Here is a 14,292-nt window from a genome sequence, read left to right as displayed (position 1 = left end):
AGAGCCAGAAACACTTTGGACTTCCAAATGTAACAAAGACATTTCACGAAAGGAAAATCCTTTTTTACCTTTTGTGATTTATTTTTCAGACAAGACTTTTGTTTTAACAGGTCTGGTCCTGGACAGAGACCTGGACTGAGACCTGGACTGAGACCTGGACTGAGACCTGGACCATGGAGGACTAGAACCCACAGTCTGGACCTGGAGCTAAAGCCCAGTTTGATCTGAGCGGGTCTGGACTTTGGTCAGGACTTTGGTCTGGACTTTGGTCTGGACTTTGGTCAGGACTTTGGTCAGGACTTTGGTCAGGACTTTGGTCTGGACTTTGGTCAGGACTTTGGTCAGGACTTTGGTCAGGACTTTGGTCAGGACTTTGGTCTGGACTTTGGTCAGGACTTCAGAGAGAGCGGCAGAACTAAAGTGTGAAGTCCTCAAGACCTGGACCTGGTTTTGGACCATGTCGGCAGAAGAAGAGTGTGTTTGTTCTGTCGGGATGAAGCTGAGCTGGGACATCAACGACCCCAAACTGCCCCAGGTATTTATACTGCAAATACTGCCAATACTACAAGTACTACAAGTACTACAAGTACTACAAGTACTACAGACGACCCTACAGTGCAATGACACAAGAGCTGCTTTTGTTTTGTTCAGTTTAAATTTAAATTGTGTTAAAAATTGTCTGATTTAAAGTAAAAGCAATTTTAAAATTGTTATGACATTTTTACAACAATTCAAATATTTTGGATCAGTTTGTGAAAAAGAGAAAAGTCTAATAATCATAATAATAAATGTCCAGCTCAATAAAATTTGAGTCAATGAATTTAATCACATTAAGAAATGAAATAAATATGATCAAATATGACTGCGCTTTATGTTTTTACGTCAGAGAAAGTTATTTTCTAAATCAAATCTTTCCTGCTCCAGATTCAATTTTGATTTTTTAGAAAAATAACAGAATTTTCACTTGAATTATTAAAACACATTTAAACGTTTCACTTTTAAACAGAACTAAAACAAAACTAATTACACATATTTTTGTTGTAGAAAAAGCTTCAGTTGTTTCATCTGAGTCCAGATGAAACAACTGAAGCTTGTTCTGCTCTGGAACACGCCTGGACCAATGAGGGAAACACACATATTTGTGTTGGTTTATTTCTTAAACATTTAAGACTTTTCAGAGTAAAAAAAAATCCTGTTTGATAAAAGTTAGTATTCTGAAAAAATGTGTCTGAAATTAAAATTCGGAATTTTGAGTATTTATTAAATGACCATTTTGTGGACAAATTCCTTTTGATCATCATTTTATATAAATATGCTTCATTTATCAATAAAATGAATATAATTATAAGCAAAGGCGTAAAACAGGACAGTCTCAGTTTATCAGAGAAACTCATCACGAAAACATGTGTTTGTCTTATCAGACTGAGACTAAGTTTAGACCTGGTTTAGTCCTGGTTTAGACCTGGTTTAGTCCTGGTTTAGACCTGGTTTAGTCCTGGTTTGGACCTGGTTTAGACCTGGTTTAGTCCTGGTTTAGACCTGGTTTAGACCTGGTTTAGTCCTGGTTTGGACCTGGTTTAGACCTGGTTTAGTCCTGGTTTGGACCTGGTTTAGACCTGGTTTAGTCCTGGTTTAGTCCTGGTTTGGACCTGGTTTAGACCTGGTTTAGTCCTGGTTTAGACCTGGTTTAGTCCTGGTTTAGACCTGGTTTAGACCTGGTTTAGACCTGGTTTAGACCTGGTTTAGACCTGGTTTAGTCCAGGTTTAGACCTGGTTTAGACCTGGTTTAGTCCTGGTTTAGACCTGGTTTAGACCTGGTTTAGACCTGGTTTAGTCCTGGTTTAGTCCTGGTTTAGACCTGGTTTAGACCTAGTTTAGTCCTGGTTTAGACCTGGTTTAGTCCTGGTTTAGACCTGGTTTAGTCCTGGTTTAGTCCTGGTTTAGTCCTGGTTTAGACCTGGTTTAGTCCTGGTTTAGTCCTGGTTTAGTCTTGATTTAGTCCTGGTTTAGTCCTGGTTTAGTCCTGGTTTAGTCCTGGTTTAGACCTGGTTTAGTCCTGGTTTAGTCCTGGTTTAGACCTGGTTTAGTCCTGGTTTAGTCCTGGTTTAGACCTGGTTTAGTCCTGGTTTAGTCCTGGTTTAGTCCTGGTTTAGTCCTGGTTTAGTCCTGGTTTAGACCTGGTTTAGTCCTGGTTTAGTCCTGGTTTAGTCCTGGTTTAGACCTGGTTTAGTCCTGGTTTAGTCCTGGTTTAGTCCTGGTTTAGTCCTGGTTTAGACCTGGTTTAGTCCTGGTTTAGTCCTGGTTTAGTCCTGGTTTAGTCCTGGTTTAGTCCTGGTTTAGACCTGGTTTAGTCCTGGTTTAGTCTTGGTTTAGTCCTGGTTTAGTCCTGGTTTAGTCTTGGTTTAGTTCTGGTTTAGTCCTGGTTTAGTCCTGGTTTAGTCCTGGTTTAGTCCTGGTTTAGTCCTGGTTTAGACCTGGTTTAGTCCTTGTTTAGTCCTGGTTTAGTCCTGGTTTAGACCTGGTTTAGTCCTGGTTTAGTCCTGGTTTAGTCTTGGTTTAGACCTGGTTTAGTCCTGGTTTAGTCCTGGTTTAGACCTGGTTTAGTCCTGGTTTAGTCCTGGTTTAGTCCTGGTTTAGTCCTGGTTTAGACCTGGTTTAGTCCTGGTTTAGTCCTGGTTTAGTCCTGGTTTAGTCCTGGTTTAGTCCTGGTTTAGTCCTGGTTTAGACCTGGTTTAGTCAGCGTTTGTTTATTTACCGTAAAATAAAAACAGGTTTTTAGTGTTTTACTCTAAACATTGTGGATCATCGACATCAGGACGTCACAAGTCATCGTCCTCTTCGTCTCATTTGTGTCCATTTGCCTGATGTCTGTCCCTGTCTCAGCCCTTGATCGTTGGTGATGTTTGTGTCCATTTGCCTGATGTCTGTCCCTCTCTCAGCCCTTGATAGTTGGTGATGTTTGTGTCCATTTGCCTGATGTCTGTCCCTCTCTCAGCCCTTGATCGTTGGTGATGTTTGTGTCCATTTGCCTGATGTCTGTCCCTCTCTCAGCCCTTGATCGTTGGTGATGTTTGTGTCCATTTGCCTGATGTCTGTCCCTGTCTCAGCCCTTGATCGTTGGTGATGTTTGTGTCCATTTGCCTGATGTCTGTCCCTGTCTCAGCCCTTGATCGTTGGTGATGTTTGTGTCCATTTGCCTGATGTCTGTCCCTCTCTCAGCCCTTGATCGTTGGTGATGTTTGTGTCCATTTGCCTGATGTCTGTCCCTCTCTCAGCCCTTGATCGTTGGTGATGTTTGTGTCCATTTGCCTGATGTCTGTCCCTCTCTCAGCCCTTGATCGTTGGTGATGTTTGTGTCCATTTGCCTGATGTCTGTCCCTCTCTCAGCCCTTGATAGTTGGTGATGTTTGTGTCCATTTGCCTGATGTCTGTCCCTGTCTCAGCCCTTGATCGTTGGTGATGTTTGTGTCCATTTGCCTGATGTCTGTCCCTGTCTCAGCCCTTGATCGTTGGTGATGTTTGTGTCCATTTGCCTGATGTCTGTCCCTCTCTCAGCCCTTGATCGTTGGTGATGTTTGTGTCCATTTGCCTGATGTCTGTCCCTCTCTCAGCCCTTGATCGTTGGTGATGTTTGTGTCCATTTGCCTGATGTCTGTCCCTGTCTCAGCCCTTGATCGTTGGTGATGTTTGTGTCCATTTGCCTGATGTCTGTCCCTCTCTCAGCCCTTGATAGTTGGTGATGTTTGTGTCCATTTGCCTGATGTCTGTCCCTGTCTCAGCCCTTGATCGTTGGTGATGTTTGTGTCCATTTGCCTGATGTCTGTCCCTCTCTCAGCCCTTGATCGTTGGTGATGTTTGTGTCCATTTGCCTGATGTCTGTCCCTCTCTCAGCCCTTGATCGTTGGTGATGTTTGTGTCCATTTGCCTGATGTCTGTCCCTGTCTCAGCCCTTGATCGTTGGTGATGTTTGTGTCCATTTGCCTGATGTCTGTCCCTCTCTCAGCCCTTGATCGTTGGTGATGTTTGTGTCCATTTGCCTGATGTCTGTCCCTCTCTCAGCCCTTGATCGTTGGTGATGTTTGTGTCCATTTGCCTGATGTCTGTCCCTCTCTCAGCCCTTGATAGTTGGTGATGTTTGTGTCCATTTGCCTGATGTCTGTCCCTCTCTCAGTCCTTGATCGTTGGTGATGTTTGTGTCCATTTGCCTGATGTCTGTCCCTGTCTCAGCCCTTGATCGTTGGTGATGTTTGTGTCCATTTGCCTGATGTCTGTCCCTCTCTCAGCCCTTGATAGTTGGTGATGTTTGTGTCCATTTGCCTGATGTCTGTCCCTCTCTCAGCCCTTGATCGTTGGTGATGTTTGTGTCCATTTGCCTGATGTCTGTCCCTCTCTCAGCCCTTGATAGTTGGTGATGTTTGTGTCCATTTGCCTGATGTCTGTCCCTCTCTCAGCCCTTGATCGTTGGTGATGTTTGTGTCCATTTGCCTGATGTCTGTCCCTCTCTCAGCCCTTGATCGTTGGTGATGTTTGTGTCCATTTGCCTGATGTCTGTCCCTCTCTCAGCCCTTGATCGTTGGTGATGTTTGTGTCCATTTGCCTGATGTCTGTCCCTCTCTCAGCCCTTGATCGTTGGTGATGTTTGTGTCCATTTGCCTGATGTCTGCCCCTCTCTCAGCCCTTGATCGTTGGTGATGTTTGTGTCCATTTGCCTGATGTCTGTCCCTCTCTCAGCCCTTGATCGTTGGTGATGTTTGTGTGGCAGGAGTTCTGAGGTTCATAGTTGTAAAGTTCAGGGGTAAATGCTGTACCAGTCCCAGGTCATGTGACAGTGGTTCGCCTCCTGGTGGCGCTGTTTCTACAACAGCTGCATTTCCCTGTGAAGAATGAGACCTTTGACCTTTGACCTGGAGATATGAAGAAAGTAGGCGCATCTGACCAAATAAGGGCATGAATGTGGGGGCCTCCCCTGAGCTCCTCCCACTTTTCATCTTTCAAAACAACATGTTAAACGTCTCAGTCAGAGGTCATAAAGGTCATGACCTTTATAATCAAATCAAATCAATTTATTTTTGTAAGGCCCAAAATCACAACAGTCGCCTCTGAGGCCGAATCAACAATGTCTGTGGGGACGAGGGACGATGTCCCAGGTCCTCTGTCCTTAGACTTTCCTTCTTGACCAAGAAAAACTACAAAAAAACCTCTTTGGGACAAAAGCGTATGTCCCTGTGTTAGTTCCAGTGAAGGAGGATGTGACTCTCACAGACACGAGGGAGACATTGGAGCTGGACCCACTCTTCAGGCAGATGAGGGACCGTCCACACGGGGCAGGGACACTTCACCAGGAGAGGGACATCTGGGTCCACAGGTCCTCAGGAGTGAGACAAAGAAAAAGAAGGCGGTGAACAGTTTGCAAGTGGAATCAAAAAATACATATTGTTTGATATAAGTCAGAAGAAGAGGACAGAGCTCATACTTCCCCCAGCACAGTTGCTGCTAGGGCAGCGTAGCTAAAGCTGTGGGTTTATCTTTCTGTTATAACTGGTCTGACCATAAGTCATTTAAAGAGGAACGTTTAAGCCTGGACTTAAATGAAGAGACTGTGTCAGCAGATTTAACATGGGTCGGAGCTGATTCCATAACACAGGAGCTTGGGAGCTAAACGCTCTACCTCCTACAGTACTTTTAGAGACTCTTGGCACCACCAGAAGGCTCTACCTCCTACAGTACTTTTAGAGACTCTTGGCACCACCAGAAGGCTCTACCTCCTACAGTACTTTTAGAGACTCTTGGCACCACCAGAAGGCTCTACCTCCTACAGTACTTTTAGAGACTCTTGGCACCACCAGAAGGCTCTACCTCCTACAGTACTTTTAGAGACTCTTGGCACCACCAGAAGGCCGGCATTCTGAGAGCGAAGAGCTCTGTTTGGATGATATGGTTCTATAGCATCTTTGAGGTAGGATGGGGCCATGTCATTTATGGCTTTGTAGGTCAAGAGTAGAATTTTGAATTTGATTCTGGACTCGACAGGAGCCAGTGAAGAGACTCCAGCACCGGCGTAATGTGCTCTCTTCTTTTTGTTCCTGTTAGTAATCTTGCTGCTGCATTTTGAACCAGTTGAAAGCTTTTTATGGAGCTTTTAGGACACGCTGCAAGCAGGGAGTTACAGTAGTCTAATCTAGTCGTTACAAATGCATGGATAAGTTTTTCAGCATCACTTTTAGGCAGGATTCTTCTGATTTTGGCTCTTGTTGCGCAAATGGAAATAGGCTGTTTTACAAGCTTGATTTATATGAGCTTTAAATGAGAGCTCCTGGTCAAATAAGACTCCAAGGTTTCTTACAGTAGAACTGGAGGCTACACTGACATTGTCCAGTGTGACTATCTGCTCAGATAGAGCGTCTCGTAGATGCTTAGGGCCAAGCACAATGACCTCGGCTTTTTCAGGGTTAAGAAGCAGGTAGTTTAGTGTCATCCAGGTTTTTATCTCCTTCACACAAGCACTAAGTCTGTCTACTTGATCGCTCTGATCAGGTTTCATTGATAAATACAGCTGAGTGTCGTCTGCATAGCAGTGGAAGTTAATGTCATGCTTTCTGATAATGTTGCCTAATGGTAGCATATAAAGAGTAAACAGAATTGGACCGAGTACCGAACCCTGTGGCACACCGTAAATTACTTTAGAGCTTGGTGAGGAGCTCTGGTTTACATTAACAAATTGGAACCTATCAGATAGATAGGATTTAAACCAGCTGAGGGCTGTTCCTCCAACACCTACATCACATTCTAACCTCTGCAGTAGAATGTTGTGGTCGATGGTGTCAAACGCTGCGCTGAGGTCCAACAGAACCAGGATTGAGACCAGTCCATCGTCAGCGGCTAATAACAAATCATTTGTGACTTTAACTAGTGCAGTTTCAGTGCTGTGGTGGGCTCTGAACCCTGACTGGAAAACTTCAAATAAGTTATTGTCCTGCAGGTGGCGACAAAGCTGTTTTACTACAACTTTTTCAAGGATTTTAGAGACGAAGGGAAGATTTGAAATAGGTCTGTAGTTTACCAATAGGTCGGGATCTAGATGAGTCTTTTTCAGAAGAGGTTTAATGACGTCATGTTTGAAGGACTGTGGAACATAAACACTTTCTACTGAAGTATTTATTATATTAAGAATAGGGTCTATAATTAGGGGGAGAATGTCTTTGAGGAGCTTGGAATGGGGTCTAGGACACAAGTGGAGCTTTTAGAGGACATAATGGCTGAAGTTATCTCTGCTTGATCAACAGCTGTGAACCTTTCTAAGTTTACAGGTGGATTTATATGGGACGTTAGATTTACAGCTTGGGCTAGTTCAGGGCTAATAGCGGGGGTAATTTCATCTAATTTATCTCTGATTGTTTTTATTTTATTGTTAAAAAATAGACATCTCAGTCAGAGGTCATAAAGGTCATGACCTTGATAAACATCTCAGTCAGAGGTCATAAAGGTCATGACCTTGATAAACATCTCAGTCAGAGGTCATAAAGGTCATGACCTTGATAAACATCTCAGTCAGAGGTCATAAAGGTCATGACCTTGATAAACATCTCAGTCAGAGGTCATAAAGGTCATGACCTTTATAAACATCTCAGTCAGAGGTCATAAAGGTCATGACCTTGATAAACATCTCAGTCAGAGGTCATAAAGGTCATGACCTTTATAAACATCTCAGTCAGAGGTCATAAAGGTCATGACCTTTATAAACATCTCAGTCAGAGGTCATAAAGGTCATGACCTTTATAAACATCTCAGTCAGAGGTCATAAAACTCTTTATGTGTAAAACTATAAAAGTCTGTTTCTCTTTCCACATCTCAAAGCTTTTCATGTGATTCACTTTTACACCAGCACCACATTCAAGACCTGTACAGGAACCTCAGGCACCACATGACTCTCAGTATAAGACCTGTACAGGAACCTCAGGCACCACATGACTCTCAGTATAAGACCTGTACAGGAACCTCAGGCACCACATTACTCTCAGTATAAGACCTGTACAGGAACCTCAGGCACCACATGACTCTCAGTATAAGACCTGTACAGGAACCCCCAGCACCACATGACTCTCAGTATAAGACCTGTACAGGAACCTCAGGCACCACATGACTCTCAGTATAAGACCTGTACAGGAACCCCCGCCACCACATGACTCTCAGTATAAGACCTGTACAGGAACCCCCGGCACCACATGACTCTCAGTATAAGACCTGTACAGGAACCCCCGGCACCACATGACTCTCAGTATAAGACCTGTACAGGAACCCCCGGCACCACATGACTCTCAGTATAAGACCTGTACAGGAACCCCCGGCACCACATGACTCTCAGTATAAGACCTGTACAGGAACCCCCGGCACCACATGACTCTCAGTATAAGACCTGTACAGGAACCTCAGGCACCACATGACTCTCAGTATAAGACCTGTACAGGAACCTCAGGCACCACATGACTCTCAGTATAAGACCTGTACAGGAACCTCAGGCACCACATTACTCTCAGGGGTCAGGGTCAGGGTCAGGATTCTCTCAGAGTGGTTTACATCAGATCCACATTGTAGAGAGAGTTCCTCCTGGTGGAACTTGTCTCACAGAAAACAAAGCTTTGACTCGATGAATGGTGAACTTCTGTCATCGTTTGTTTCCTCATATTTAAGTCTTTTGTTCTTTTCGTGGATGAACTTGATCCAACGACAAATATTTATTGATTTGAACCTCAAAATAGTAGAAAGTCATTTATTTGTATTGATTATGTGTTATTATTCATTAAACATCTGTGTCTCTAAAAGAACTTCTGAAACTTGTATTTTACACTTTTGAGAGATAAAAGTGGAATTTAATGATTTGGAGGAAATATGTTCAAATGTATTGAATATTTAAGTTATTTGAAATATTAGACATTTGAAGTGTTTTGCACTGAGTCGTTTGTGGTGTAATACCTCATTCCTCCAGGAGGGGGCCCTGTGGTCACAGCGGGCCCTCTGAGCGCCTCCTGTGGTCACAGCGGGCACTGCAGCCTCTTCTCTTTGTGCAGGAGCTGAAACAGTTGGACGTGTTTCAGGAGTGGACCGATGGATACGTGAGATACATCTACAGCGGTGAGAGGGAGGGCATCTGAGGCGGGAGGGCATCTGAAGCGTCTGAAGCGTCTGAGGCGTCTGAAGCGTCTGAGGCGTCTGAGGCGTCTGAGGCGTCTGAGGCGTCTGAAGCGTCTGAGGCGTCTGAGGCGTCTGAGGCGTCTGAGGCGTCTGAGGCGTCTGAGGCGTCTGAGGCGTCTGAGGCGTCTGAGGCGTCTGAGGCGTCTGAGGCGTCTGAGGCGTCTGAGGCGTCTGAGGCGTCTGAGGCGTCTGAGGCGTCTGAGGCGTCTGAGGCGTCTGAAGCGTCTGAGGCGTCTGAGGCGTCTGAGGCGTCTGAGGCGTCTGAAGCGTCTGAGGCGTCTGAGGCGTCTGAGGCGTCTGAGGCGTCTGAGGCGTCTGAGGCGTCTGAGGCGTCTGAAGCGTCTGAGGCGTCTGAGGCGTCTGAGGCGTCTGAGGCGTCTGAGGCGTCTGAAGCGTCTGAGGCGTCTGAGGCGTCTGAAGCGTCTGAGGCGTCTGAAGCGTCTGAGGCGTCTGAGGCGTCTGAGGCGTCTGAGGCGTCTGAGGCGTCTGAGGCGTCTGAGGCGTCTGAGGCGTCTGAAGCGTCTGAGGCGTCTGAGGCGTCTGAGGCGTCTGAGGCGTCTGAGGCGTCTGAGGCGTCTGAGGCGTCTGAGGCGTCTGAGGCGTCTGAGGCGTCTGAGGCGTCTGAGGCATCTGAAGCGTCTGAAGCGTCTGAAGCGTCTGAAGCGTCTGAAGCGTCTGAGGCGTCTGAAGCGTCTGAGGCGTCTGAGGCGTCTGAGGCGTCTGAAGCGTCTGAGGCGTCTGAAGCGTCTGAGGCGTCTGAGGCGTCTGAGGCGTCTGAGGCGTCTGAGGCGTCTGAAGCGTCTGAGGCGTCTGAGGCGTCTGAGGCGTCTGAGGCGTCTGAGGCGTCTGAGGCGTCTGAGGCGTCTGAGGCGTCTGAGGCGTCTGAGGCGTCTGAGGCGTCTGAAGCGTCTGAGGCGTCTGAGGCGTCTGAAGCGTCTGAGGCGTCTGAAGCGTCTGAGGCGTCTGAGGCGTCTGAGGCGTCTGAGGCGTCTGAGGCGTCTGAGGCGTCTGAGGCGTCTGAGGCGTCTGAGGCGTCTGAGGCGTCTGAGGCGTCTGAGGCGTCTGAGGCGTCTGAAGCGTCTGAGGCGTCTGAAGCGTCTGAGGCGTCTGAGGCGTCTGAGGCGTCTGAGGCGTCTGAAGCGTCTGAGGCGTCTGAGGCGTCTGAAGCGTCTGAGGCGTCTGAGGCGTCTGAAGCGTCTGAGGCGTCTGAGGCGTCTGAAGCGTCTGAGGCGTCTGAGGCGTCTGAGGCGTCTCATGTGGCTCTCTGTGGCTCTCTGTGGCTCTCATGTGGCTCTCTGTGGCTCTCATGTGGCTCTCTGTGGCTCTCATGTGGCTCTCATGTGGCTCTCTGTGGCTCTCTGTGGCTCTCTGTGGCTCTCTGTGGCTCTCTGTGGCTCTCTGTGGCTCTCATGTGGCTCTCTGTGGCTCTCTGTGGCAGGTGAGGAGAAGCAGGCGCAGCGGCACCTGTCAGGTTGGGCCATGAGGAACACGAACAATCACAACTGTCAGATCCTGAAGAAGTCGTGTCTCGGGGTCGTGACCTGCTCCAGGTCCTGCTCCGCTCCGGACGGATCCAGACTGACCCTGAGACCGGCCATTTGTGACAAGGCCCGGGGCAAGCAGCAGAGTGAGGAGGGGACGGGGACGGGGACGGGGACGGGGACGGGGACCCGGACCAGGACCTGGACCAGGACCAGGACCAGGACCAGGACCAGGACCAGGACCAGGACCAGGACCAGGACCAGGACCAGGACCAGGACCAGGACCAGGACCAGGACCACATTATGATATAAAGTTTGTCTTGTAGAGAAGTTGTGTCCCTCGTGTTCGTCGCCTCTGGAGCTCGTCCCGTGTCGAGGACACAGCGGTTATCCAGTCACCAACTTCTGGAGAGTGGACGGAAGAGCCATCTTCTTCCAGGTTTGAGACTAGTCTGGACCTGGTTTAGCCCTGGTTTAGACCTCGTTTAGCCCTCTTTAGCCTTGGTTTAGCCGTGCTTTAGCCCTGGTTCAGCCGTCTTTGGCCCTGCTTTAGCCCTGGTTTAGCCCTGATTTAGCCCTTTTTAGCCCTGGTTTAGCCCTCCTTAGCCCTCTTTAGCCCTGGTTTAGCCCTCTTTAGCCCTCTTTAGCCCTGCTTTAGCCCTCTATAGCCCTTGTTTAGCCCTCTTTAGCCCTGGTTTAACCCTCTTTAGCCCTGGTTTAGCCCTGGTTTAGCCCTCTTTAGCCCTCTTTAGCCCTCTTTAGCCCTTGTTTAGCCCTCTTTAGCCCTGGTTTAACCCTCTTTAGCCCTGGTTTAGCCCTCTTTAGCCCTGCTTTAGCCCTGGTTTAGCCCTGGTTTAGCCCTAGTTTAGCCCTCTTTAGCCCTGCTTTAGCCCTGGTTTAGCCCTCTTTAACCCTGGTTTAGCCCTGGTTTAGCCCTCTTTAGCCCTGCTTTTGCCTCGGTTTAGCCCTCTTTAGCCCTGGTTTAGGCCTCTTTAGCCCTGCTGTAGTCCCTCTTTAGCCCTGCTTTAGCCCTGCTTTAGCCCTGGTTTAGCCCTCTTTAACCCTCTTTAGCCCTGGTTTAGCCCTGGTTTAGCCCTCTTTAGCCCTCTTTAGCCCTGCTTTTGCCTCGGTTTAGCCCTCTTTAGCCCTGGTTTAGCCCTCTTTAGCCCTGGTTTAGCCCTCTTTAGCCCTGCTTTTGCCTCGGTTTAGCCCTCTTTAGCCCTGGTTTAGCCCTCTTTAGCCCTGCTGTAGTCCCTTTTTAGCCCTGCTTTAGCCCTGATTTAGCCCTCTTTAGCCCTGCTTTTGCCTCGGTTTAGCCCTCTTTAGCCCTGGTTTAGCCCTCTTTAGCCCTGGTTTAGCCCTCTTTAGCCCTGCTTTTGCCTCGGTTTAGCCCTCTTTAGCCCTCTTTAGCCCTGGTTTAGCCCTCTTTAGCCCTGCTTTTGCCTCGGTTTAGCCCTCTTTAGCCCTCTTTAGCCCTGGTTTAGCCCTCTTTAGCCCTCTTTAGCCCTGCTTTTGCCTCGGTTTAGCCCTCTTTAGCCCTGGTTTAGCCCTCTTTAGCCCTGCTGTAGTCCCTTTTTAGCCCTGCTTTAGCCCTGATTTAGCCCTCTTTAGCCCTCTTTAGCCCTGGTTTAGCCCTCTTTAGCCCTGCTTTTGCCTCGGTTTAGCCCTCTTTAGCCCTGGTTTAGCCCTCTTTAGCCCTCTTTAGCCCTGCTTTTGCCTCGGTTTAGCCCTCTTTAGCCCTCTTTAGCCCTGGTTTAGCCCTCTTTAGCCCTGCTTTTGCCTCGGTTTAGCCCTCTTTAGCCCTGGTTTAGCCCTCTTTAGCCCTGCTTTTGCCTCGGTTTAGCCCTCTTTAGCCCTGGTTTAGCCCTCTTTAGCCCTCTTTAGCCCTGCTTTTGCCTCGGTTTAGCCCTCTTTAGCCCTGGTTTAGCCCTCTTTAGCCCTGCTGTAGTCCCTTTTTAGCCCTGCTTTAGCCCTGATTTAGCCCTCTTTAGCCCTCTTTAGCCCTGGTTTAGCCCTCTTTAGCCCTCTTTAGCCCTGCTTTTGCCTCGGTTTAGCCCTCTTTAGCCCTGGTTTAGCCCTCTTTAGCCCTGCTGTAGTCCCTTTTTAGCCCTGCTTTAGCCCTGATTTAGCCCTCTTTAGCCCTCTTTAGCCCTGGTTTAGCCCTCTTTAGCCCTCTTTAGCCCTGCTTTTGCCTCGGTTTAGCCCTCTTTAGCCCTGGTTTAGCCCTCTTTAGCCCTGCTGTAGTCCCTTTTTAGCCCTGCTTTAGTCCTGATTTAGCCCTCTTTAGCCCTCTTTAGCCCTGTTCTCTCTTCCAGGCCAAAGGGGTCCATGATCATCCCAGACCTGAGTCGAAATCAGAAACTGAAGCTCGACGTTCTTCAGTCAAACGACGAGTTCATTCTCCGTTTGGACCAAAGAGACGGATCCTGGACTCACAGGTATTTATACTGTAAATACTGCAAATACTGCTGCAAATACTGCTGCAAATACTGCAAATACTGCTGCAAATACTGCTGCAAATACTGCTGCAAATACTGCTGCAAATACTGCTGCAAATACTGCTGCAAATACTGCAAATACTGCTGCAAATACTGCTGCAAATACTGCTGCAAATACTGCTGCAAATACTGCTGCAAATACTGCAAATACTGCTGCAAATACTGCTGCAAATACTGCTGCAAATACTGCTGCAAATACTGCTGCAAATACTGCAAATACTGCTGCAAATACTGCTGCAAATACTGCTGCAAATACTGCTGCAAATACTGCAAATACTGCTGCAAATACTGCTGCAAATACTACAAATACTGCTGCAAATACTGCTGCAAATACTGCTGCAAATACTGCAAATACTGCTGCAAATACTGCTGCAAATACTGCTGCAAATACTGCTGCAAATACTGCTGCAAATACTGCAAATACTGCTGCAAATACTGCTGCAAATACTGCTGCAAATACTGCTGCAAATACTGCAAATACTGCTGCAAATACTGCTGCAAATACTGCTGCAAATACTGCTCCAAATACTGCTCCAAATACTGCTGCAAATACTGCTGCAAATACTGCTGCAAATACTGCTGCAAATACTGCAAATACTGCTGCAAATACTGCTGCAAATACTGCTCCAAATACTGCTGCAAATACTGCTGCAAATACTGCTCCAAATACTGCTGCAAATACTGCTCCAAATACTGCTGCAAATACTGCTGCAAATACTGCTGCAAATACTGCTGCAAATACTGCTGCAAATACTGCTGCAAATACTGCTCCAAATACTGCTGCAAATGCTGCAAATACTGCTGCAAATACTGTAAATACTGCTCCAAATACTGCTGCAAATACTGTAAATACTGCTCCAAATACTGCTGCAAATACTGCTCCAAATACTGCTGCAAATGCTGCAAATACTGCTGCAAATACTGCTGCAAATACTGCTCCAAATACTGCTGCAAATACTGCTGCAAATACTGCTGCAAATACTGCTGCAAATACTGCTGCAAATACTGCTCCAAATACTGCTCCAAATACTGCTGCAAATACTGCTGCAAATACTGCTGCAAATACTGCTGCAAATACTGCTGCAAATACTGCTGCAAATACTGCTGCAAATACTGCTGCAAAT

At 47.3% G+C, this 14,292-nt stretch overlaps 1 protein-coding gene across 1 annotated transcript; it reads left to right on the top strand.

Moving 5' to 3' along the window:
* Positions 1-450: 450 nt before the first annotated feature.
* On the top strand, positions 451-13,108 carry LOC140376648 (chorion-specific transcription factor GCMb-like; the record flags this gene model as incomplete). Its single annotated transcript, XM_072462127.1, has 5 exons — positions 451-535; positions 9,066-9,129; positions 10,628-10,816; positions 10,997-11,109; positions 12,986-13,108. Coding segments are annotated over exons 1-5 (567 nt in total), but the record flags the coding sequence as incomplete, so codon positions are not given.
* Between the last annotated feature and the right edge of the window lie 1,184 nt (positions 13,109-14,292).

This window comes from Eucyclogobius newberryi, unplaced genomic scaffold, assembly GCF_026437365.1.
Source record: "Eucyclogobius newberryi isolate DKJ021-1_F unplaced genomic scaffold, fEucNew1.0.hap1 SCAF_372, whole genome shotgun sequence".
In the NCBI taxonomy this organism is placed as follows: domain Eukaryota; kingdom Metazoa; phylum Chordata; class Actinopteri; order Gobiiformes; family Gobiidae; genus Eucyclogobius; species Eucyclogobius newberryi.
The sequence above is the reverse complement of the archived record's forward strand: the minus strand, read 5'-3'. Positions and strand labels throughout refer to the sequence as shown.